The 26,670-nt window shown below is 35.1% G+C and overlaps 1 protein-coding gene across 6 annotated transcripts in view; it reads left to right on the top strand.

The window, feature by feature from the left end:
* UPF2 (UPF2 regulator of nonsense mediated mRNA decay) overlaps window positions 1–26,670 on the top strand; it is a gene marked incomplete at its 3' end in the record, with an annotated part of 108,177 nt that overhangs the window by 27,010 nt on the left and 54,497 nt on the right. For 3 of the 6 annotated variants that reach the window (XM_081132476.1, XM_081132472.1, XM_081132474.1), the window contains exons 5-8: window positions 739–933; window positions 6,089–6,238; window positions 7,436–7,539; window positions 13,034–13,119. In XM_081132476.1, coding sequence (XP_080988602.1) covers window positions 739–933; window positions 6,089–6,238; window positions 7,436–7,539; window positions 13,034–13,119 — 535 coding nt within the window. Of the gene's footprint in view, window positions 1–738; window positions 934–6,085; window positions 6,239–7,435; window positions 7,540–13,033; window positions 13,120–26,670 lie in introns of all 6 variants that reach the window. The other 3 variants (XM_081132475.1, XM_081132471.1, XM_081132473.1) reach the window with 1 other exon arrangement.

Raw genomic sequence — 26,670 nt, 5'->3', positions numbered from 1 at the left:
TGGCTATTATAAATTACGCTGCAGTGAACAAACTGGTGCATGAAGAGGAATGCTTTTAAATTAAGGGTTGCCCAGCCTTCGTGGCATCAACCTATGATCCAGGTGGTTGCAGTCCAATTCCCGGTCAGGGCACATGCCCAGGTTGTGGGCTCAATCCCCAGTAGGGGCATGCAGGAGGCAGCTAATCAGTGACTCATCATTGATGTTTCTGTCTCTCTGTCTCCCTCTCCCTTCCTCTCTCTGAAATCAATAAAGATATATATTTTTAAAAATTAAGGGTTTATGGTCTACTTGGGAAGATAATTGTGATATAAGAGGGTTGGGAGTCATAAAAAAAAAGCTTTATGGGGGAAGTGAGATATGAAGCTGGACATTTTAGAAATGGCGAGGCTTATATATTTTTTATTTTGGTTTTAAGTTTCATGAAGATGGGCTTAATATATCAAGTGGCTACTTAACTTTCTTATTAATTGTTTAAAACATTGAAGAGAAAACCATCTTTATCCTATGCTGTTCTCTAGTTTGTCTTGGTTTAGAGCTTTACCTAAAACAATTTGCAGTTTGATGTTAAAGATGGTTATGTGAACAGTCCAGAGTGCTTGGTGATTGAAGAAGGCTTCTGTTAGTTGAATATTCAAGATTTATTAGTTATAAAATTGAAAATGTAGAATGTCTTGTGATGTTTAGCATGCTTAACCTGAAATAGTTTTTAATTCTCTGGGATTTACTATTTTGTAGAGCATGGGCCTGGAATTGATATATTTACACCTGGTAAACCTGGAGAATATGACTTGGAAGGTGGTATATGGGAAGATGAAGATGCTCGGAATTTTTATGAGAACCTCATTGATTTGAAAGCTTTTGTTCCAGCCATCTTATTTAAAGATAATGAAAAAAGTCAGAATAAAGAGTCCAACAAAGATGATTCTAAAGGTAAATTCTAGAGGACAAATATTTACATTAAGTGATATAAAAATTAGTTTCAAAATAGTATTTGTAAAAAAAAATATTTTTTAGTTACTAGTTTTATAATATGAACCTTGAATCGTTAGATTAAATGCATGACAGAATAATATGGAATGAAGCATGACAAGTTGATAATTGATATACTTTCAACAGTGTCAAAACTTTTAAGTTAATGTGAAATAATTTGAATATGTTTATTTGTAATACAGTGAATTCATGTGAGCTCTTGATAAGATCTAAATATCCCCCAGTTGGTTGGTTAGGGACAGTGGTAGATCTTCAGTGCTGTTTAGTGGAATGCTTTTTCTAGGCTAGATATCCCTAACTGTTTGTGAGAAAGAGTTACTTTAGAAAAATCAGAAGCTTTGAGATCATTAATATGGTGGAAGGTCCTGAATGCCAGTCACACCATGTTTTCTAAAGGAAATTCTGCCAAACCATAGAGATGGAGAAGAGATGGAAGGGTGTGGTGACAAGGATTTGGAGAGAGAGCAGATAATTTTTTTAAAAGTAATCTTGTATTCTGTTGTATTTATTAGGGAACCCATTTAAAAAATAATAGCTGATAATTTTTACTTAATAATCCCTTTATGCCAAATACCATTTTAGCACTTTATAATATACAGAAGAATTTATTTAATCATAATAACCCTGTGAGACAGCTACTACTGTTACTCCTGTTTTCCAGATAATGAAACTGTGGCACAAAGAGGTTAAATAACTACCCAGGGTTAAATAACTTACACAGCTAGTAAGTGGTAGATCTGAAATTTAAACCCTGTCAATGACTTGTGCTCTTAATTGCTCTGTTATACTGCTTTTCAAGTTATGTTAAGATTTTGTATTTTATACTAAAATTAGGAAGTAGTATACTTTGCTTTAGATGTATAAATATTGTAATACATACTTCCTAAAACATTCATTTACTCCAGTACCCATTAAGCAGTTTCTTCCCCTTCCTCCCTTCCTCCAGCCCCTGACATCTACCAGTTGGCGTTCTGTGTCTATGGGTTTATCTATTTTGAGTATTTCATATAACTGGAATCACACAATGTGTGATCTTTTATGTCTGTTTTCACTTAACACCATGTTTTGGGGGTATATCCATATTGTACATTTGTAAGTACTCCATTTCTTTTTATGGCTGAATTATATTCCGTTGTATGTGTATACTACAACTTATTTATCCATTCATCCGTTGATGGATTTTTACGCTGTTTCTATAGTTTGGCTATTGTGAATAGTACTGCTGTGTATATATACTTGTTTGAGTCCCTGTTTTCAATTTGTTCATTATATACCTAGGAGTAGAATTGTGATGTCATATGGTAATTCTGTGTTTAACTTTTTTGAGGAACTGCCAAACTCTTCCACAGTAGCTAAGCCATTTTACATTTTTACAGCAATGTACAAGGGTTCCAGTTTCTCCATATCTTCATCAGCTCTTGCTATCATCCAGTTTTCTCTTTGATTATAACCATTCTTATGAGTGTGAAGTGGTACTTCATTGTGATTTTGGTTACATTATTGTAATGACTAGTGAGTGACGTTGAATATCTTTTCATGTGCCTGTTGTCCATTTGCATATCTTCTTTGTAGAAATGTCTATTTGCCCGTTTTTTAATTGGGGTGCCTTTTTAGTGTAAGCATTTTTAAAATACATCCCGAATACCAAACCCTAATCAGATACATGGTTTGCAAATATTTTTCCCTTTGTAAAGATTGCCTTTGTACTTTCTTGATTATATCCTTTGATGCAGAAAGGTGGTTTTTATTTTAATGTAAACTTAATTTTTTAAAGCAGTTTTAGCTTCACAGCAAAATTAAGTGGAAAGTACAGAGTTTTCATATACTCCCTGCCCCATACTGGCACAACATTCCCCACTCTCCCACATCAACATATCATTATTATTTAAACACAAAGGTTTTTAACTTAAGTTTTTAAAAAAAGGATTAGTTTTGTCCCTTATTTCATGTACATATATATTGAATGGGGTGGGGTGGCGCTTGTTAGGATTGCTAATTAGAAGAACAGTAAAACTGTTCCTTACTTTTTATAACATTCTTCACGATCTTAAGTTAAAATACACTGAACTTTAAAATTAGGCTTTTTTTGTGAAAAAAGATAGTGGGGTCATCTTATGGTGAGAGAACCTTACAAGAGGCCCTTGTGGTACTTTAAAATAGTAAAACCTCTTGGTTGATCTCAAAGATATTTTTACCTTAACTTTATACTTTATGAAGAGTAGTATTGAAATATTTTAAGTATTTCAAGAATTAAAGGGAATAATGTATATAAAATACTCATTTTAGATACCTACTATCCAGTTTGTCAGTTAAAATTTTTTTAATTTTTTTGATTTCACAGAGAGGATGAGAGAGAGAGAAGCATCAATGATGAGAGTGAGTCACTGATGAGCTGCCTCCTGCATGCCCCCTACTGGGGATTGAGCCCGAAACCCAGGCATGTGCCCTGACCGGGAATTGAACCTCGATCTCCTGGATCATAGATCTTTGCTCAACCACCGAGCTACACCGGCTGTCAGTTAAAATTTTGAGTTGACATCATTTCTGTCTTCACCTCACTCTTCCATGCTCTATAACACATTTTTAATTCTCTAGTTTTTATTCTGCTTCCTTCCTTAGCAGGAGATTATGCTTGGTATAGTACTTCATAGAGAAGATAGGAGCCATCAAACAAATCTCTCTTGATATTGTGCTGCTGCTTATTTATAAATCTACCTGGCTTAGTAGTTATAGAATGTTTCTTCCCTGGGTGATATGGTAAACTTCTACATCTTCTATCAAAAGCCAGTCCATCTTCTCACTCTGAATCTTGTCTTTTTGTTTCTTCTGAACCCTGTGCAACCCATTATTCCTTTTCTGTGTCTTTAGCACCAGTCTTTCTCACTTTTTCTGTCTCTACTGTATCCTGACCTCAGTATACAAACATTTTCTCGTCTTTTAAAAACAAAACAGATCAAAACAAATTGTGAATACTTTGAAACCACCTGGGCCCCCTTTTAGCTACTGTCCTATTTCTTTCTTTCTTTCTTTTTTTTTTTTTAAAATATATCTTTATTGATTTCAGAGAGAGGAAAGGAGGGGGAGAGAGAGATACAGAAACATCAATGATGAGAGAGTCATTGATTGAGCCCACAACCCAGGCATGTGCCCTGACCGGGAATCGAACCCCGATCGCCTGGATCCCAGGTCTGCACTCAACCGCTGAGCCACGCCTGGCCAGGCGAGTTTACTGATTTCTTCTTGGAGCATTTCCGCCCCTTGACTTCTGTGATACTTAACCCTTCTGATTTTGCTTTCTACTTATCTTGAGCTTCCACTTTCATATGTCTTCTAAATATCAGTGTTTCTCAGGGTCCAGTGGAAGAAGAGGGAATAGTCAGTTTAGTAATCAAGTCTAGGTACCTCAGATGTACTTTATCTTTACTGCTACTATTCTAATGTAAGCTACCATCATTCTTAACCTGGGCTACTGTATGATAACCTCCTACCTGGCTGCCCTGTGTTTGCTCTTGCTTCCTCTGTGCATTCTAAAAGATGAATTTCACTCTTCTACCTAATATCTTTTAATGACTTTACCTTTATTTGTAATATAATGTAAACTTGTTAACTCTACATAGTTTGGTTAGTCTTCCTCTCCAACTGTGTCTGTTAAGGCATTGCCCTTTTTTCTCCTTTTTAGTCTCTGCAACAGCCAGTCTTCTTGCCTCATGGCCTTTATGCATTGTTCTATTATTCTGCTTGCAATCCTCTCCTCAACTATACCCCACTTGACTCTCAAGTGCATATTAGTTTAATTTCCTCAGATAGACTGTAAATTTCTTGAGATCAAGGGTCACATTTTAAGCTTTTTCTGAATGTTCAACAGCTTACCATTGTTCTGAATACATAGTAGCTAATCAGTAAATGTTGGTTTTTGATAACCAGACATCAGGCAGCACTGGAGAATGAGTATATATGCAATATGGGCAGGGTTTTTGTCTGGGACAGAGTTGTATCCTTGGTGCTTGGAACACTACTTGGCATGTAGTAGGAATTTAAATTTTAGTTGAATGAAAGGAAGAGTGAATGAAAAAATATTATTAGGTTGTCTCCATTTAGAAGCAGCAAAACCAGTCAATACTAGAGTTCTGATTGTCTCAAATATGGTATGGTTAAGTGTCAGTAAAACATTTCTGCTTTCAGTGCAGAAATTGTTATTGGAAGACTGTAAGGGAAGATGAGGCTGAGAAATGTAACAATTTCATTTATACTGTAACTTCATTACTCTTTGAAGCATAAATTCTTGAACTTCAGATTTTTTGTTTTTTACTTACGAAAATTTTGAAACATAGAGTAAGGCTAGTGTAGTAAACTAGCAATTACCTATTACTGAGCAGTAATTATCAACATTGTGCCAATCTTGTTGAATTAGGTTCAGTTTCTTTTTTTTTCATCCTTGCTATTTATTTAGTCTTTCAACAATTCCTGGCCTTTTTGTTTTGTTGCAATTTTTTGATTTCCTCTAACCTCTGACATTTAAATTATAAGAATGTTTTACTAATTGGTCTTTATATATTCTATTCTTTCCTATCTTTCTCATTTACCTTATATATTGTTGGTAAGTTAATTTTCCTGTCATATCACATTTAAATGTTATTCTCATGACCCAGCAAAGGTCATACTGTATAAAAGAGAAAGTCTGAGCTCATCTTGGGGTTTGAGACCTTCCTTAACCTGAGTCCACTTTATTTAATCAACTTTATTTTCCTCCTCATCTTTACCTCAGATCCTCATACCATGTATGTCTCCATCCATCCATCCATCCATCCATCCATCCATCCATCCATCCATCCCATCCATCCATCCATCCATCCATCCATCCATTCCTTCAGTGAACAGATGGCATACAGAGTCAAAGAAGTTATGGTTTTGCTTCTCATTGATCATATGTACTTTATAAAATCTGAATATATTAAATTTATACTCAAATGTTGCCAGGTATATATATAGATTCTAAGACAACTGATGCAAATTTTGTGAATTCTTACCTCTTTTGAAGCAGGATTTCAATATGACTTTTAATTCAAAGACACACTGGTTGTTTGTTTTTAAGCAGAGGCAAAAGAACCTAAGGATAATAAGGAGGTATCAAATCCTGATGATTTGGAACTTGAGTTGGAGAATCTAGAAATTAATGATGACACCTTAGAGTTAGAGGGTGCAGATGAAGCTGAAGATCTTACAAAGAAACTTCTTGATGAGCAAGGTAAGCACTATTTTTCCAAAATTTTAAATTTTTGATTAGTTTTTCTACCCAAAACTCTAGCCTAAGAATATGGATCTTTACTTAATAATTTCTGTTTTCCTTTTGTTTCCAAGCCATCGTTTTTTTGGAATTTGATTTAGAACAGAAACATTGCGTGTTCCATATTATGCGACGATAAGCTTTAGTGATCATCTAAATTCTAAATATCTTAATAGATATTTCTTATACTTCTCTACTTCCTAGCATTATTATGAATTTATTTTAATTCTATAATATAATCTTTACAATCTTAATGTAAATGTATTTGAGATTTATTCTGAAATGGTTGAGAGATAACCCTGGCCAGTGTGGCTCAGTTGGTTGAGCATTGTCCCATGCACTGAAAGGTTGCCAGTTTGATTCCTGGTCAGGGTACCAAATAAATAAATAAAATGGTTAAGAAGTAAAGAACAACTAGTAGATCAGTTCATCTGTAAAATGATCACTAGTAGATCATTTTATCTGTCTTTATAATTGAGTAATGTTTTGTATTCATTAATAAAAAACATTGTTAGTTTTATTAGTTAGGATTCTTTACTTAGAAGGATCTCTTCTGTCAGTATTACTTTTCTCTCTATTGGCTTCATTGTTTCCTGCTGCAGATTTTCTTTGTCTGTGTCATGAAGGGAGGATGGGCATGGCTGGTGGTGCCCCCCTGCTAAAAGCATACCAGCTGGTGACATCAAAGGAAAGAGAGATTCTTTCCACTGTCTGAATATAAGTTTCATGGAAGGACTTAGCTGGTCCTCTGTCATTCTTACCTGTGACCCAGGGGAATGGTGGTGTGCTGTGATCTGGCAGCACCCTTCCCCATCAAAATCCCATGGATTTCTTTTAAAAGGCAGCAATGAGAGTGCTGTTAATTGAAGACTTGCAGGAAGGGATGCTTAGTAGATAAAAATAACAAATTTACTATAAAACTACATGCAATCTATGAGTAAGATTTTGTGTCTAATGCAAAAGTTTGCTGCTTTATTGTTGATATCTGAAAGGCTGTAGTGACATGGGGTTGTGATTTTAGAGATACCCAAACTTTCTAGGGCAAAATCTCAAAAAAGGCTTCCTTTTTTCATTGGTAAGAAAAGTGTCCTAGGTTGTCTATTTCCCAAATAATTAATAATCTCATGTTTTAATTCTTATATTACTTCTATATATTAGAACAAGAGGATGAAGAAGCCAGCACTGGATCTCATCTCAAGCTCATAGTAGATGCTTTCCTCCAGCAATTGCCCAACTGTGTCAACCGAGATCTTATAGACAAGGTATGATTGTCTCAATATAACTTGACTCAAGCATATACACCTTGTAGGATAGCTCTAATTAGTAATGTCTGTGGTTTTTGGACTGTTTTAGCCATAGAATGAACCATTTCTTCAAACGGGATCTTATAATGGTATCCAAAATAAATACATAAAGTTGGAGCCAATCTGTAGATGTTCATTTTGGAAGTGGAACTGTCTCTAAAATCCTGTTTGCTTGACACCTCTTCATATAGGGACCCCACAGTTTGGAAAGTAAACCAGAAATTTTTAAAAGTATGCTCTGTAGATTACTGGTGTCTTCTGAGGCATTTAGGGGGTCTATAAGGTCAAAACTTTTTTTATACTAATATTAAGGTGTATTTTATTCCTTTTTCACTGTTTTTGATATTTACAGAAGTGATGACGGGTAAAGCTCCTGACATTTTTGCACAAATTCAGATGAAGCAGTAGCAGACTGTACTAGTAGCCCTTGTTGTCTTTGCTGCCGTGTATTTGAAATTTAAAAAATTGCCACTTTCACTTAAGAATCTCCTTGATGAATCCATACAAATTAGTGCTTTTATTTCATTTCACCCTTTGTGAGTACCTGCTGTTTTAATGTGATGAAATTGGAGGACATGTAAAAGCTCTTCTGCTGTCTCAAAGCTGTCTGGAGAAAAACCACTTGTGTTTGAGTTGCGAGCTGAACTATTTTTTTTTTCATAGAATACCATTTTTACTTGAAAGAATTGATAGAAAAACATTTTTTCAAACTTGGGTGTTTAGCTGACATTTTTCTAACATAAAAGGTGACCCTCTCACTTCAAGGATAACAACTAAAAGTATTTATTGCCAATGAACAAATTTGAGTTTTCAACAAAAATTAGAATTTTGGAAAACTTATGTCTACCACCATAAGCTTGACAGCTTCCCAGTTCTTTTCTGAGGAGACTTTATTCATGAGACTTTTCTGGTGGGATCAGTGGTGATATTAAATAATGTAATTTAAAAATATTATTTATGTGTTGGAAGATCTGCGTAGCTCAGTGAACCATTGTTTTGAGTGACCAGTACACAGTGTTAACAAAATTTGCTAGGGTGTTAAAGATTCACTCAAAGTGCGAGATAGATTTTAATCCAACAGTGGGGCAAGTTGATAAGGTTTCAGATTCCACATTTCTCCTAGCCCTTAAGAACTACCACTTGTCAAGTTTTGGTGTAGTATCGAAGAATATTTATAAATCCTGAACAGAATATTAAAATTCACCTCTTTTCCCCAGCTATATGTATGTGTTAAATTGGATTTTCTTCATATAGTTCGTCTAAAACAACATATCACAACAGATTGCATGCATAATAGATATGAGATTCCAGCTATCTTCTAAAAGAGTGCTACTCTTCTGTCATTAAATTTTTATTTATTTTTATTTTAATTGCTTTAAAATATGCTTTTTATTGATTTTAGAGAGAAAGGAAGGGGGAGGGAGAGAGAGAGAGAGAAAAACATTGATGTGAGAGAAACAGTGATCTTGTACTTCCAGAATGTATCCCAACCAGGGATCCAGCCCTCGGCACATGCCCTGACAGGGAATTGGACTGGCGACCCTTCGGTGCACAGAATGATGCCCAACCAACTGAGCCACACTGGCCAGGGCAATTTTTTAAATTTATTTTGAAAAATATAGTTACTTCCAAAAAACGTTAACAACTATACTTCAGGTCTGTAATTTGTTGTTGTTAATCCTTACCAGAGGATATTTTTTTCCATTGATTTCTAGAGTGAGTGGAAGGGAGAGAGGGAGGGGGAGAAAGGAGGGAGAGAGAGAGGGACAGAGAGAGAAACATCGACGTTAGAGAGACACATTGATTGGTTGTCTCCCTCATGCATCCTGACTGGGGCTGGGGATTGAACCTGCAATCCAGGTATGTGCCCTTGACCAGGAATTTAACCCGCAACCCTTTGGTATGTGGGCCAGCATTCTAACCACTGAGTAACAGTGGCCAGGGTGGGTCTTTAATAATTTTTAAGAGCATAAGGACTCTTGAGTCCCAAGGCTTGAAAATGGTTGCTTTAGGCCATATTTTTGTCAAAGTGGAATGTAATCTTTTATCTTTTTTTCCCCATAATGGTTTGAGGGTTCCCTATAGAGAGCTACAGAAGTTAGGTTATTTTTTGACTTTTGCTTGTGCAGCTATTCTTAAATAATTTAGATGTATTTCAGTAACTATGTAATCAAACAGTCTTTAAACTCTAAAATGCCTTACATCTTGCAGTGATTAGATCAATGTATAGTTTTCAGAAACTTTGTAATTACAGATTTATTTCAGTTTTAGGTAGTCTAGCCCAGCTGGGTGGCTCAGCTGGTTGAGCATCATCCTGTACACCGAAAAGGTTGAAGGTTAGATTCCTAGTCAGGAGCATCTATCTAGGTTGCAGGTTTGATCCCCCGTCAGGGTGCAGATGGGAGGCAACCAATCGATGTTTCTCTCGCACATAGATGTTTCTCTCTCTTGCTCTTCCTCTCTAAACAATCAATAAAAATATCCTCAGCTGAGGATTAAGAAAAAAACAAGAAGTATTCTTGATTTTTCTTTTAGAGTATATTAGAAACCACCTCTTAAACTATTGCTTATTTTTCTAATTTGGGATATCATTGAATCTTTCCCCTGCTAAATTTTCATTTACTTATTGGATATAAACAAAGGATGAAAGAGAGATACTTTGACACTCCTGCTCCATCCCCAATACCCCATTTTGAGTGCTATAATGGAAGTTGAAGGTGGGAAAAATCTCATCAGTTTTGTAGCATTACTGTTACAAATCTTTATTAGAAAGTATCCTTTAGTGCCCAGCTCAGTATTAAGTGCTGTTGCCAGTAATGACCATATATTAAATTCTGAGTTAGCTTTCTAAGGTCAGATGGAAAATAGGGGGCCACTCCTCCCTGTTGGATTGGACCCTGGTGGATTCCTCTGGGAGTCCGCTTTCTCATGACAGGAATTTCTTCCATATATGTTGTCAAAGGTCCAAATGGCTTAAGAGGGAAAAGTATTTGGGAAATAGGTAGAAAAATTGAAGAATTGTTTGAATTCAATAATTAATGTAACTCTGTAACGCAAAATGAAGATTTCTTCTGGGTGACTTCTGTGGGTAGTGTCATTCATGGTAATGCTTATTTCTGCATGCATTTGATGATCAGAAGAATTTATTTTTACTTCATAAAATAAAAAATGGTGTTGAACTGTCTTTCATTTACCTAAAACATTTTGAAACAAGTTTTTAAAAAACTGCTGACTGAGTTGTTAAGCAACAGTTGTAACCAAGGCAAGTAGACAACACCAGTGTAGGCATCTCCTTTGCTTTCATTTCTCCCCATAGGGCAGGACTAGTTAAATCTAACAATTAATATACATGTGACACTTTTTTTCTCTTTTTTAATTTTCTCGGGTTTATTAATTCTGGCAGTTTTTTTACTCCTGTGAGAAAACTTTTTACTCTACATATTTATTGAACCCCTGTGGTGTGTACCAGGCATTGATATACTTTATGAACTTTTAATCTGTGGAGAGTTTTGAACATTATAGTGGTGTTTGTTGGTTTTTTCATGTAACTGGCCTTTGATTATTATGGTAGGAAAAGTGTTTATTGACTTCTCTATTTCTATACAGTTTACTTAGATTATGCAAAGTATATATGTATTTAAAAGGATAATGTCTAAAATAGTTATTGAAGTACTTTTTATTTTTTGTGTTTCCTAGTTATGTTGAAACCTAGGCCATTATTAGTCATTTAAAAATTTTCTTAATATATTTTTTAAAAATGTTGATAGGAGAGTTGCTTTTCTTTTTGTTTTTGGCGTGTGTGTGTGTGTGTGTGTGTGTGAGTGTGTGTGAGGCTTCCTATTTTCTTTTGACCAATTTTCTTTTATGAGTACATGACCTTTGGGATTTTTTTTTAGTAGGTCCAGAATTTTTCAATGTTTCATATGGATGAATTGCTTGAAGGATTTTTGGGTTTTCTCTTTGTTATTCTCATTAGCTATGATAAGCTTTAATGTTATAAAATGTAAACTTCAATGATATTTATTATATTTCCTTTACAAGCAGAAGAAAAATATAAATTGATTTTACTTTCTTGACTAATATTGATCTAAAGATTCCGTCTTGGTGGATACTTTCACTGTGACCTAGGTTTAAATCTTATCAACCTCAGTTGTGCCATTTATTTCATCAAAAGTTTTAACCAAAAGGGAGATGTTTTATTATATCACTATCTACAGTAAAGAGTAGAAATCGTTTCTAATTCAGGGAAATCCGAGAATCTTTTATTTGTATCTGATCTTCAAATCTACCTAAAGATTGGTATGGAAAATAAAATAATCATGTGAGCCTATGGAAGGAAAATATTTGAGAAACTCAGAAGGATATATGATAATAGTTTGTTCCTTTTTAAAGTGTAACTTGTTATTTTCTGAAACCAACTATACTGAAAATTTTTTTAAAATTAATATACTTGCCTACATTTAAAAAATACCAGTTACTCATGTTGTTGTTTTTCAATGGTTTTCCAAAACATGTACCTCTCCTAGCCTTTTTTTTTAATGTTAAATTTATCTTTATTGTTGAAAGTATTACAGATGTCCCCATTTTTCCCCCGTTGACCTCTCCCTCCCCCCAGGCCTTCATCACACTATTGTCTGTGTCCATGTGTTATGCATATATGTATATAAGTTTTTTGGTTGATCTCTTTCCCTCCCACACACATTCCCACGCCCACCATCCCTCTGAGATTCCTCAGTTTGTTCCATGCTTCTGTATCTCTACTCTAGATCTGTTTTGTTCTTTTACACTTATAGTAGATGTTAGACATGTTGATGAAATATTGAACAAATATTTTTGTTATTAAAATATAGAACAGTGGATTGCTATACTAAATAGTCCTGTGATGTGGTTTGTTTAATTAAGTTACCAAATCTGATTGCTGACACTGAAACTTTCAGTCATTGTTGAGGCACTTTTACATGTCTTTTACATGTTTCTGGGAATAATCTATGCCTATCTCTCTTCATCTTTATTCCTTTTTGATGATTGGTTTAGTAATTTCCTCGGCTCCTGGTAAATGTTCTTGTTCCTTTATAATTTTACCAGAAAACTTTTCTGATATCAACATTGGTTTATTCAAGTCTAATGAGGTTAAAGCATTGATTGTATATTTAATATAATTATTTGCCAAACATTGCATGATCTTCAGTTCATCCACTCAAAGTTCTGTTTCTAACACTAGGTTGCAATTTAAAAGTTTATTAAACAAACTTTGAGATAAATAAGGATAGAGGAGCCTTAAGCTCTGTAAGCTTTTAGTTTGGGATATGCTTACAATACTAGTGTTTTAAAACCATTTGAAGTGTTTAGGAATGAGTGGAAATCCATTGTAGCATCCAGGGGTTTTGCTTTTAGTACCTAAATAAAGATTTTTTTTTTTTTTTAAGAAAAAAGTTTGCTTTTTCTCCTATAGGCAGCAATGGATTTTTGCATGAACATGAACACAAAAGCAAATAGGAAGAAGTTGGTACGGGCACTCTTTATAGTTCCCAGACAAAGGTAGGTATTTTTTTTTTAAAAAAAGAGTAATTTGTTAGTGTTTTTACTTTTGCAGTGATGATTGTAAGATCAAAGTTTTTATTTAATTCTTTAAAAACATTCCTTGTCAACAGACATTATTATTAGCAAATTTTTAGAACTTGTTTCTCATTGATTTTTGTTCTTTTTTTCTCATTAATTCTAAGTGGAAATATTTAGTGAATGTAACTTAATAATCTTTGCTAGAAGCAGCTGACTTTGATTTTTCCTTTTGAGAAGAAAAAATAGTAAATGGTATATAAGTTTTTTGGAGAGTTTTAATTTTGTGTAAAGATTAGACTAATTGAGTGTGTTTAATTCTTGCCGTTGTGTTTAAATGAAAATTTTCAAGTTATTTTGTAATTATTATAGTTTGGAATTGGAAGTCATATTAGTATGTGCTGCTAGGAATTCAAGTAGCATATTCAATTGTGTGCATTATGCTCTTAGAGAATTCTAATGCTCTAAATTACACTAAATGCCCTACTTCATCTGCAAATTTCAGGACCACTCATAGATTATTCACCTTTGGAACTTGGAGAAGATTCATTTCTGTTTATTCAACAGTAAATAATTAAAGAATTTTATTAACTGTTATGATGATTACATACAAGTTAGCTAAGATAGATACAAAAAAGATAAGAATTCTAAGGGATTTTACTAAAGGTTTCTTAAGCAAGATTTTAATTTGGTTCTTTCATTGATAGGGGCCCATGATCTCTTAATGGTAAGATTTCTCAGTGAAACCAAATCACTACCTTTTTTCTCTCTTTAATACTGGTTTTTATTTCTTCTCAGCATCATTAATATGAGCACTTGGTTTTTTATTTTAGTGGGGCAAAGGAGATGGAATGTGCTAATATCATAAGTAAGTAAGAATTATCTAGTTGAGAAAGTAAAAAAGATGAATATTTTTATTACATAAAATTATATATTGCATTTCATCAAATGCAAGATGCTTTTAGTTATGAGGTGTGCCAGTATTTTATGTGCAATAAGGAAGAAAAATATTGGCAATTTTAAGGCTTTGATTATGAAGCATATTTCACTTTCATATATAGGGGCAAAAGTAGGTTTATGGTTGTTCATCTGGAAAATACTACAATAATAAATAATAACACAAGAAAAAACTAGGTGTTTTCTGTATTCACAACTGTAAACCTACTTTTGCCCCACCCTGTATTTGTAAATGGGAAAAAGTGTGCACCTTGAATTAATGAGAACTCAAATATTTTTTTCCTCCATGTCTTGGACCAGATTTTCTCAAGTAATGCTTTTCTTTACCTTATACAATGGAATGCTTACTTTCATATATTTCTTCTCAACTGTGTATTTGAATGAAGAAACATGTATAGCAGTCATCTGGAATTATATAACAGAATAAAGCAGAGTTAGCAAAAATAAAAGGCTTTATTAACAAAAGAAATCATGCAGTGATATTTAAGCAGTTTACTTATAAAAGAGCATCTTGTTTCTCTGTATTCCCATTTCATTCCACTCTACCATGACCTGTTCCCCCCTCAGAAAAAAAAGTTCTCAAAGACTATGTACTATTATTTGGTTTTATACCAGTTATGTCCTTTATTGCTGAATTTATGTGCTTTTAGCTTAGCAGTTATCTGCAAATTAGGAATAGTTGGAATCTGCTAGAAACCACAGACTTGAAAGTAGTAGGAAGTAACAATTTAAAGTTTAGTTTGAGAGGAAAAGAAAAAAAATAAAAGATACAAGTACTTAAAATGAATGTATAACATTCTGGAGCCATGAGGAAGAGTCTTACATACCTAAAAGGTATAAATATAATAATTTAGGCTTTTTAAAAATCCTCACCTAAGGATATAGTTTTTTTAATTGATTTTTTAGAGAGAGAAGGGGGGGGAGAGAAAAATATCAATGTGAGAGAGAAACATTGACCTGTTGCCTCCTATGCACCCCAACCGGGAATCAGACCCACAACTTTTTTGATGTACTGGACGATGCTCTAAGCAACTGAGCAACCTGGCCAGGGCTAATTTAGGTTTCTCATAATCAGTCTAAGTGATCAGGAAAGATTAAATTATGTTCTAAAATTTTTTCACTCATTGACTGATTCATTAAGGCAGCAATTTTCAACTGGTATGTGCAAGAATTTTTAAAACATGCAGTACCTTACCATTTAATCAGAGGCACTGACTTCTTTTCCCTTAGATTGTCAAATAAAAAAGTGACAACAGCCAACACAACAATGTGAGCAAATCAAAATTATACTAAATTTCTTGTCAGATCAGCAAAAAATATATTTTTTGATGTGCCACAGAATTTTAGATTAGTTTATTTGCACCATGAGATGAAAAAGGTTGAAAAATTGCTGCATTAAGGGTTTGCTGTATACCGTGATTAGTGCTGGAGATACAGTAGCGAACAAGAGAGGTTTGTCTCTTGTGTTCACGCAGACTACAGTTTGGATAGGAAGACTAGGAAATCTAAGTGCAATTACCAAGAAGAATCTCAGCATGCTTTCAAGTATATAGCAAGTGGAACTGATTGATTTATTCTGGGGTGAGAGAAGGCTGCCTGGAACAAGGTCATTTAATCTGAGTTCTGAGAAAGGAATTAGCTAGACTAGGGATGAGTGAGGAACGGGAATGTTGAAAGAGCATTTCTGATAGAGGCAATAGTGTGTGCAAAGAGCCAGAGGCACACATCAAACTACTGCAAAAATCTCTTTCTTGGTTTTCCTGGACATTGACCTCTAAAATAAGCTGCAGGAAATGGCCCTGTGTACTTCTTTATCTCTGGCACTTAGCACAGTGCCTGACAACTAAAGATAAGATCAAGTAACATGGCATTTTATACGCCATTTCAACTTCTTTAGCCACTCTTGATCTTGGAAAATCCTGATCTGTAATGATATTTTGACTACCCTTTCTTCTCTCTACTTCCAAGCTTCTGTTTTCTATTCTATCTGTGGGGTATCCTTTATTATGCCTCTGAAAATCTCTGGCTCAGCCTTTAAGTCTTAGCATCAGAGCTGTCTTCACTGAATAATCATCCTTATTTCTTTTTTAAAAAATTTATCTTGCCCTGCCGGGCCTAGCTCAGCGGTTGAGCATTGACCTAGGATCCAGGAGATTGGGGTTCGATTCCTGGTCAGGGCACATGCCTGGTTTGTGGGCTAGGCAGCTGATTAATGACTCTCTCATTGATGTTTCTATATCTTTCTCTCCCCCTCCTTTCCTCTCTCTGAAATTAATAAAGACGTTTAAAAAAAATAATAAAATAAAAAATAAAAATTTATCTTTATTGTTAAAAGTATTACAGATATTCCCCCCTTTTGCTCCTTTATTCCCCTCTACCCTGCATCTGCGCCCCCCCCCCCCAGGACTTCACCACACTATTGTTTGTGTCCATGGGTTATGTATATATGCATATAAATTCTATGATTAATCTCTCCCTACCCACTCACCTACCCTCGTCTTCCCACTGAGATTCATCAGCCTGTTCCATGCTTCTATGTCTCTGGATCTCTTTTGTTCCTCAGTCTGTTTTGTTTATTAGATTCCACATATGAGTGAGGTCATGTAAAACTGAATCAGGAAGAATCAGAAAACCTGAATAGGCTAATAACTGATAAAATCGAAGCAGTAATAAAAAAACTCCCAGCAAACAAAAGCCCTCAGCTTCCTCTAATCTACTGTTTATTCCTTCCAATGTATTCTTTATTTCTGCTATGTCATTCTTAATTTCCTTCATAGTTTCTATATATTTTTTCATGCTGTTGAGCATCTTTATAATTAGTATTCTGAACTCTATATCTGATAGATTGCTTATCTCCATTTCATTTAGCTTTCTTTTCGGAGGCTTCTCTTGTTTTTGCATTTGGGGCTTGTTTTTTTGTCTCCCGATTTTGGTTGCCTATTTGGGTTGTTTCTATGTATTAGGTAGATCTGCTAGGATTCTCAGTCTTTTTGGAGGGTCTCTGGTGCAGGCCAGTGTCAGATGCAGTTTGTGACTGGCCCGAGTACCCTGTTTGGAGCTATCAGCAACCCTCAGCTTGAGGTCTCCTCTGCTGGGGCTGGGTGCGTTTGGACAGGACCAAGATGCACACCAAAGTCTGTTTTTCCAAGGTCCAGGTCCAGAAGCAGATCAGGCAAAGACTCAAAGCACTCTGAGGTCTGCCTCTGCCTGCAGGCTGATTAATCTGATTCTCTTAATGAGCTTCAGGCTGTAGAAACTTCTCTGAGTAGGACCAGAGGTTGTCTGGCAGGGTGGGGCTCTTGCTTACCCCCCCAGGCAAAAGCAACAAAATGTCTGAGAAAGATGTCCTCTACAGTATGGGGAAATGAGTTGGCACGGGAATCCAGAGGGGTGTGAGCTCTATCTCCAGAGCCCACAATGCTAGATTCCCCTCACACAGCTCCAGTCTACTCTGCCCTCCCTCTGCTGGAGCCCAAGGTGAATGGCTGCACACAAAATTTTGTGCGTTGGCTCTTTAAGAGGGTGCCCGCAATGCAGCCACCTCTCCCTGGGAGATAGAAACCCGGCTGCTTTTCATAGCCAAATGTTATGTGGGCACCTTTCTTAGTTTTGGTACTCTTGTCTGAGAAGCCCATCCTGGGGTTCAGGCTCCAGAATCTTCAGTGGGAACCCTCACAGCTGAGATGTCCCTCTGGACCTTCAGCTGCTGCCTCTGGGATTCCCCCAGCCCTCTTGCACCTCCGCACTTCCTACCAGTCTCTATGTGGTCTCCACTTTAGGTGCTTGCTTATGAGGTTGCTCTCCAGCTCGTCTTCAGTTGCAGTTGATTATTCAAGATGGTTTTTCTACATTTTAGTTGTAATTCCAGTTTGGTCCAGGGAAAGTGTCAGTGTAGCTTCCACTCAGTCTGCTGCCGTCTTTAATCTCCCCTTATTTCTTTTATGTAGATATAGGTGCTCTTTTGTAGCACTTTCAACGTGTCTTCATATGAAGAGCTAGGCACATTATATCACAATGTTGGTTTGCCGCCTGTATCCCTACCACACTGTAAAAAACTGTAAGCTCTTTAAAAGAGAAGACTAGACCTTTTCATTTGTACATCTCCAACAACAAGTGTCGTGTTTGCTATACAGTTAAGTGCTTGAATATATTTGATGAGTTAATGTTGGTCATATGCAAATTAAAAAATTTATTTAAAAAAAATAATATACCCACAGGGCTCACAACTCAGAAGTATAAAACATTACATCCTGAAAAGTATCCTTTCTGTCCTGGTCTCCCTATCTACCTAGTTCCCACTCATCCTAATGGGAAACCACTGTCTTGATTCTTGTGTACCCTTCCAAAGTTTCTTTTGCATTTAGGACAAGAAAATACACTTATAGGTTCTTATATTTCCTGATTTTTACACAAGGGCAACTTATTGTACCTATTACTCTACTACTCTTTTCACTGAACGTTATCTTGGCGATAGATCTTTTCATACCAATATATAATTTCCCTTGTTCTTTTAAAGATGCATTGTTTCTTTTTATGTATGTACTATATTTAACTGTTTTGGACATTCTGTTCTTTACTGTTATGAACAATGCTGTATTTGTACTTCACCTTTTTTTCTTTTTTCTCCTCTTGATTATGTTAGCTAGTGGTTTATTCATTTTATTTTTTTATTTTTACGAAGGGAGGGAGGGAGGGGAGAAAGAAAGAAAGCGAGCTTCTGGATTTATTGTTTATGTATTTACTCTACTGTTTTACTGTTTTCTTAGTCATTATTTTTGGCCTTTATCTTTGTTAATTTTTTCCGTTTTGGTTTCATTCATTTTATTCCTTTTTTGGCATTTAATATATTGTTGTCCTTTGAGCATGGTTTTAGCTGTGTCTCTTAATTTTGACTTGGGATAATTTCTGTTTTTATGTTTTCTAGAAATTCTCTAATATCAGTTTCTTTAATTTTAAGTTTTATTTAGTTTGGTTACCTAATGAGATATTTGAGAGAGAATTGAAATTTTTATGTCGTGAGACTTTTTGTTTTGTTTTCTGACTTGGTTAATTAATTTATTTTTTTTGCATGGTGATTAGAGAATAGTATTATTTTTACTTTTTGGAATTCTTTTGAAATATTCTTTGTGGCCTATTCTATAGTCAATTTTTATGAAAATCCTATGAGCATTTTTAAAAAAAGTTATATTCTTTGTTTTTATGGTGTAGAGTTAAATGGATTGATCAGACAGGTTTACTTTATTTTTAAATTTAAAAAAAAAAAAAATCTTTATTGATTTCAGAGAGAGGAAAGGAGAGGGAGAGAAAGAGATAGAAACATCAACGATGAGAGAGTCATTGACCGGCTGCCTCCTGCACACCCCTGACTGGGGATCGAGCCCGCAACCTGGGCATGTGCCCTGACGGGGAATTGAATCCTGATCTCCTGGATCCTAGTTCGACGCTCAACCACTGAACCACACCCGACCGGGCAGGTTTACTTTATTAAATCACTATTTTATTAAGGTCTTGTGTTTCCTTGACTTTTGTTTTGTCCATTAGTCTGGGGTTATGAGTTGAGAGAAGTGAATTGAAGATAAATGCAGTTGATATGTTTTTTCTTTTAAAATTTTTTTTTAATTTTAATTTTATTTTTATATCTCTTTATTGATTTCAGAGAGAGGAAAGGAGAGGGAGAGAGAGATAGAAACATCAATGATGAGAGAGTCATTGATTGAGCCCGCAACCCGGGCATGTGCCCTGACCAGGAATCGAACCCTGATCTCCTGGATCCTAGGTTGATGCTCAACCCCTGAGCCACACGTGGCTGGGTGATGTGTTTTTTCTGATAACTGCTGTGTGAAGATAAAACTTATATCTCATTGTGAATTATACCTTTTTTCATTATAAAGTGTTCTTGTTAGTCTTATTTAATGCTTCTTTGTCCTAAACACTAACTTATCTGGTATTACGATTTTGGTTTTTATGCTTTCTTTTTATTTTCATTTATTCCAGTATACTTTAGTCTTTTTATATTCAGTCTTTTAGAATCCCTTCCTCCCTCCCTCCCTCCCTCCCTTCCCTTCCTTCCCTCCCTTCCCTCTTTCCTCACCTTAGTATATTTTTTTCATTGCTTTTTACACATCAACTGGTTGCCTCCTGCATGCACCCCAATGTGGGTAGTGGGGGAGGGAGGCAGGGAGTGAACCCCAAACCAAGGTACTGGGAATCAAACCTGCAGCCCTTTCATTGCACAGGCCGATGTTGTAACCACTGAGACACATTGGACATGGCAGAATCACTTTAGTTGAGTCTCTTTTGTATATTATTGATTGAATTTTACTTGGAGATTCATTCTGAAAGTGTTTCTTATGATAAGTTAAACTATTTACATTTTTGCTAAGACAGATAGGAATTAGTTTGAGTTCTGTTATATTATTTGTCTTTTCAGTTTAATTTTTTAAGTTTTATATGATCTGTTTGTATTGTCTTACTTAGTGTACACATGTGGGTTTAGGTGTTTTCTGATTTTAGGATGGTTTTTGTATATTTGTTTGAGTAGTTACTTTCATGATTATAGGTTTGCTTAGTGATTGTTTAGACAGCCTTACTGTTTCCCATGAGCAATGATAAAATAGCCTGTGTTCCCTCCCCTTTTTCCTCTCTTATCACTCTCCTCACCCATCTGAATTTAATCAATAATGTTATCTTCCTTAATATGTATTTTTTTACTCCTGAATGTGCTTATACTTGTATTATTTGTCATCTTTGAATGATATTTAACTTTTCAACAGTACAAGTAGGCACAGCAAACTTAATGACTTTCCTTCTTTTTCATTCTTTCTCCCTTTTTTTTATTTCTACGTTGATAACATATCTGGATAGGGAACATAACATTTCCATTCTAATTTGTCACTCTAACCCCCTCATTTGTTTTTATCTTAGTTCTAAAGTTTAAAATATTTTATGTTCCCTGCCAGTCCTCTTTCTCTGGTTTCCCCATTTATCTGTTTCATTGCTGAAGTTCATCTTCTAATAATTTTCTCAAGAAGAATCCTTGGGAAAAAAATATCCTTTGAGTTCTCGTATATTCAAAATGATATATCTGTGAACTTTTTACTTGGTTAGAAAAGTCTTTAATTTTGAAGATCTTTTGTCCTTGACACTCAGGTGTCTTTCTACCTTGCCTGCAAAATTTGGCTTGACCCTGAGGATTATAACTTGCTACCTAGGGAGGCTGGAGTAGAAAGATAGTAGTCAACTGCTACTAAGTCTCTTCTTCTATTTCTTATTCTCTTTTTCCACATCCCCATGTACTTACAGACCTTTCTCCAATCTTTGAACACAAGAGAAAAGTGATAGCCGTCAAGGGGAGAGGTAAGGGAACAAAAAGGGGTGCTTCTAGAGTGAGCAGGCTAGAATAGTCTCCTGGGTAGCCAGTTAGATGGTATTAGAGATAGGAGCAGGTTACTCTGTGAGCCCTGTGGACTTAGGGACAAGCTGGGACACTTTGGGAGAGAAGGGCAAGGAAAAACTTAGCTCCTTTTAGCTCCTGTTCTCACCTAGCTTCATTATCCTCCCATGCCCACCTAGTCCCTGTAGGAAGGACCTTTTAGTAAACTGTCTCCTTTGTGCGGCATTTTCTCTCCCTCACCCAATTACATGAATCCTATTGAATATCTTTATTCTTTTTTGTGGCCAGGATTTCCTCCTTCATCCATCCAGCTCATTCATCTTGACCAAAAAAATGAGCTAACAAAACAAGAATGAATTATTTAATAGTAATTTGAGTGCCTAGGACTATAAGGAACCAAGAGTGTTATATATGTGTATATATAAATAGTCTGTGGTAGAGAATTTAACAATCTTACCTAGTGTGTGTAGTTTGGTTTGGGAAGCACTAAATTAGGTAACTCATAAGGTTCTTTATAGTTCTTTGGGGAAAAATAAAGCTCTATTGAGATATAATTCACATACCATAAAATTCACCCATTTGAAGTGTACAGTTAAGTGTTCTAAATATATGCAACCATCACTACAATCAAGTTGTAAAATATTTTTGTCCCCCTAAAAGAAACCTTATGTCTGTTCGCAGTTAATCCCATTCTGTCTCTGCCTACCCTCCCCCTGCCCTAAGAAACCACTAATATATTTTTAGTCTTCATGGATTTGCCTATTCTGGATATATGATATAAATGAAGTCATATAATATGTGACCTTTTGTGCCAGGCTTCTTTCATTTAGCATGTTTGCAAGATTCATTCATGTTGTAGCCTTGATTAAATTTTTCTTTTTAAGGCTGAATAATATTTTATTGTATGGATGTACCACATTTTATTTACCTACCCATTCATTTATCAGTTGATGGACATTTGAGTTGTTTCTACTTCTTAGCTGTTGTTAATAATGCTGCAGTTACTATTTGTGTACAAGTTTTTGTGTACCTTTTATATTTTCAGTTCTCTTGGGTATATATACCTAGGAGTGGAATTGCTGTGTTTTATGGTAACTCTATGTTTAACATTTTTGTAACTGCCAAATTTCTGTGGCTGCACTCTTTTACATTCCCAACAGCTGTGATTGAAAAATTCCAGTTTCTCCATATCTTCACCACTGCTTGTTGTCTCTTTTTGCTTATAGCTATCCTAGTGGGTATGAAGTGGTATCCCATTATAGTTTTGATTTGTGTTTCACTAATGGCTAATGATTTTGAGCATCTTTTCATGTGCATATTGGCCATTTGTACGTCTTCATTGGAGAAATGTCTGTTTAAATCCTTTGCCCTCGTTTTAGTTATGTTGTGTTTTTGTTAAGTTTTGAGTTCTTTATACTTTGTACATGTCCTTGTCAGATATAATTTGCAAATATTTTCTTCCATTTTATGAGTAATCTTTTACTTTCTTGGTATCAATTATAGTGCAAGTTTTAAAATTTGATTTAGTCCATCTTTACAATTTTTAAAGGTTTTAACTTTCAGTTATCTTCTTCCTTTATTAAACAAATAGTGGTTGGCCCTGGCTGGTGTGGCTCAGTTGATTGGAGTGTCTTCTGTGCACTGAAGGGTTGTGAGTTCAATTCATGGTCAGGGCACATACCTAGTTGATCCCTGGTTGGGGAACGTAGAGGAGGCAACCGATCGATGTCTCTCTCTCTCCCTCTCTCCTTTCTTTTCCCCTTCCCTCCCTCTCTCCTTTCCTCCCTCTCTAGAATCATTAAAAAAAGAATAGTGGTTAAAATAATCTCAAAAAGCTGGCATTTTATTGCTCAGTCTATTAATTTGAAGGACTCGACAGAAAGGAAATCTAGAATTTCCCTTAATTGGATATTATTTTATAGTTAATTTACACATTTATACACACATGTAATTGAAATTTCACAGAAGTGTTTATATCGTAATTATACATATGTATCAAGATTAGAATCATTCCTAGCACCTCAGAAGGCTCCCTCACCTAGCAAACTTCTTAGTGTAAAGTCAGAATTAGGGGAAGTACCTAGGGATCTCTTAGTTCCTTGTTTTAAATATAGACAAATCTGGTATTGGTTTAGTGACTTTGAAGCCATATAGATTTATCCAGATTTTAGCAGGTGGATGTTCAGATTTTCTTTAGATTAATATAAGCAGAATATTCTTTACAGGCAGAATACTTCTCTTGATTCTTGAACAACTTTTCCTGGTCCAATTTTTTTTTTTTTTTTTTGGTGAGGTTGCTGGAGTTTTTATGAGACACTTGCTAATTGAACCTCTCCCCTCCCTCTTGCTGAATTCGGATATACGGAAAAAATGAGTTTGTGGGAAATCTATTAGTATGTTATACCACTTGATGGCACTGTTGCACTGGGAACATCAACATTGTGAAAAAAGTCTCAGAGCATTTGGATGTTGATTTCAGAGTAAATGACCCCAGTCTTTTGTATATTATATTTCATCTTTTTTGAATTATCATCTGCTTTAGTGTTTCCTATGAAGAAAATCCTTTATATTCTTTAATTGACTGGTAACAGTTTTCTGTCATTTTTTTCCAGGCATTTTTTAAAAAAATTTTATTTTTGTTTAAAATATTACAGATGTCCCTTTTTCTCCCCAATGACCTGTTCCACCCTTTCCCATCCCCCTCCCCAGTCCCTTCCCCACCATTGTCCATGACCTTGGGTTGTGCATATATGCATATAAATTCTTTGGTTACTCTCTCCCCCTCCACCCACCTGCCCTCCTCCATCCCTCTGACATTTGTTAGTCTGATCTTTGCTTCCATGTCATTGAATCTGTTCTGTTCATCTGTTTATTAAATTCTTTAGATTCTGCATATAAGCAAGATCATGTGATGTTTGTCTTTCTCTGCCTGGCTTATTTCACTTAGCATAATATTCTTCAGGTCCATCCATACTGTCCCAAAGGGTACGAGATTATTCTTCTTTACAACTGCGTAGTATTCCATGGTGTAGATGTCCCACAGCTTTTTTTATCCACTCATCTACTGATGGGCACTTGGGCTGTTTCCGGATCTTAGCTGTTGTAAACTGTGCTGCTATGAACATAGGGGTATATATATTTTTTCTGATTAGGGTTTCAGGTTTCCAGGCATTTTTGAACACATAAAATTTGTAACTTTCAACAGTTAAATTCTTTAGATCACATTGATTTTTTTTTTTTTTTTTTTTTTAAAGAGATGGAGGGAGGGAGAGGGAGAGAGAAACATTGCTGTGAAATTGAGACATTGATAGGCTGCCTCCTACATGCCCCCTACTGGGGATCGGGATAGAGCCAGCAAGCCAGGCATGTGCCCTGACTGGGAATCGAATCAGCAACCTTTTGTCGGACAGATTATGCCCAACCCACTGAGCTACACTGGCTAGAGAAATTCTTTAGATATTAAAAAGAAAAAAAAGCTGGAAGTTTCTTTTAGAAAACTGATTATAAGATAAAAGCCTTTAAGAACCCCCTCCCCCCCCCCAAGTAGCAAATGTATGTTTTGTTTCTGAATTCTTGTTATTACTTGTACTTGGTGACTGGATGTCTACTAACTTGATGATCATTAACTTCTAGGAGAATACTTAAAATGTGTGATTCAAAAGGCCTTGAAAGTATAAGCAAGGTTTTATTATTATGTAAGGAAAAAACATCCTTTTAAATGGTTCACTCATTAACTCTTAGTAAAATAATTATCACTCTCTTAGATGATTATAGAATTCAGTTTTCAAAGGAAAGATATAAGGTTATTTTCTAGTTGACTTTCAGAAAAGTCAAATAAAATACATACCTAGCTTAAATTTTAACACAGAAATTAGCTCTTTATGTTGATTAAAATGTTATATTTGTGTTTAAATAACTTTAATGAGATTGATACAGAATTTGGCACTCCATTTTCTTTCAGGCTCACATTTGTAGAGAAGGTAGAAAAGACAGAAAAGCACGCTTGTGCAGGACTAGCTTTGAAAAAATGTATTACATTATTTATAACATTAGGGATTTTATTTTGTGAAGTAATGAATGAAGAGTCATAGAACTTGAAGATTTAAGTAGGGCAGAATGACATTTAGTTTCAGCTATCTATGTAATTGTAAAAGTGTAATGGAAAAAGAGGAATTTTAGGAACTTGTTAGTTTGAGAAGGATGTGTTGAGTTTAATAGGGAGTAGGGGATTCTGAGAGAATGAAATATCTAACTTCCGTGTTGCCAATTCCAAAAGAAACAAATACGAGGATTACACACTACCTGGAAAGGCTTAAAAGAGTTCAGATCTTCCAGGGAATCCTTAAACTATGCTTTAAATCTGTGCTGAAGCTGAAAACACTTATCTGTGGTGTTAGTGCACTGATGGGAGCCTGAATGGATAGCACAGACTACTTTACTTTAAAATAAATAGCTATACCTACCTTTTTTGGGGGGCTAGGAAAAAGCTTTGAAGTAGATTCAGCTAGTTGGAAAAAGAAAAAAATGAAGCAAAACGTAAGGGTCTTGCCCAGGAAAAGAAGAAAAAGGAAATGACCTAGTTGAAATTATTTTTGATGCTAAGTTATAATCTGAAATTTTATTGAAAAATACATTGAAAAGACAACCAAGATTAAAATTAATTTTAAAATTTAAAAACTCAAGAGCTGGTTCTTCAAAAAATCTAAATAGAGAAGCATTTAGAAAACATAAAGAAGAGAACATTAAAAAGTTTAAGAAATGAGTTATGATATGCTAGAAATATTTAAAAACTACTTGAAAATCTCAGTGAAACAGGTAATTGTTGGGAAAAAATACACAGTTTATAATTATTCAAGACAAAATAGATGAGTTATCATGGGAAAAATGTAAAAAATTATATTTTGTTTTGAATAGATTAAGACTAGATAGCTTTATTGAGTTTTTCCAGTCTTTTATGGAACAAGTGATTTTTTCTGCTATATTGTTCATTCCAGACCATAAAAAAGAAAACTTGCCATTTCATAATATTAAGAAATAGGCAAAATTTATAACAAAAAAAGTGAGAAAAGTTAAAAGTATTAACCAATCTCACTTTTGAATTTTGATATAAAAATTTTAAGGAAACCACTAACAAATCATATTTAATAGTATATTAAAAATAAAAATCTAGCCCTGGCCAGGTG

The sequence above is a fragment of the Miniopterus schreibersii genome (assembly GCF_964146895.1).
Source record: "Miniopterus schreibersii genome assembly, chromosome: 1".
NCBI classification, from domain to species: Eukaryota; Metazoa; Chordata; class Mammalia; order Chiroptera; family Miniopteridae; genus Miniopterus; species Miniopterus schreibersii.
Note: the sequence above shows the minus strand (reverse complement) of the source record. Positions and strands in the feature narration are given on the sequence as shown.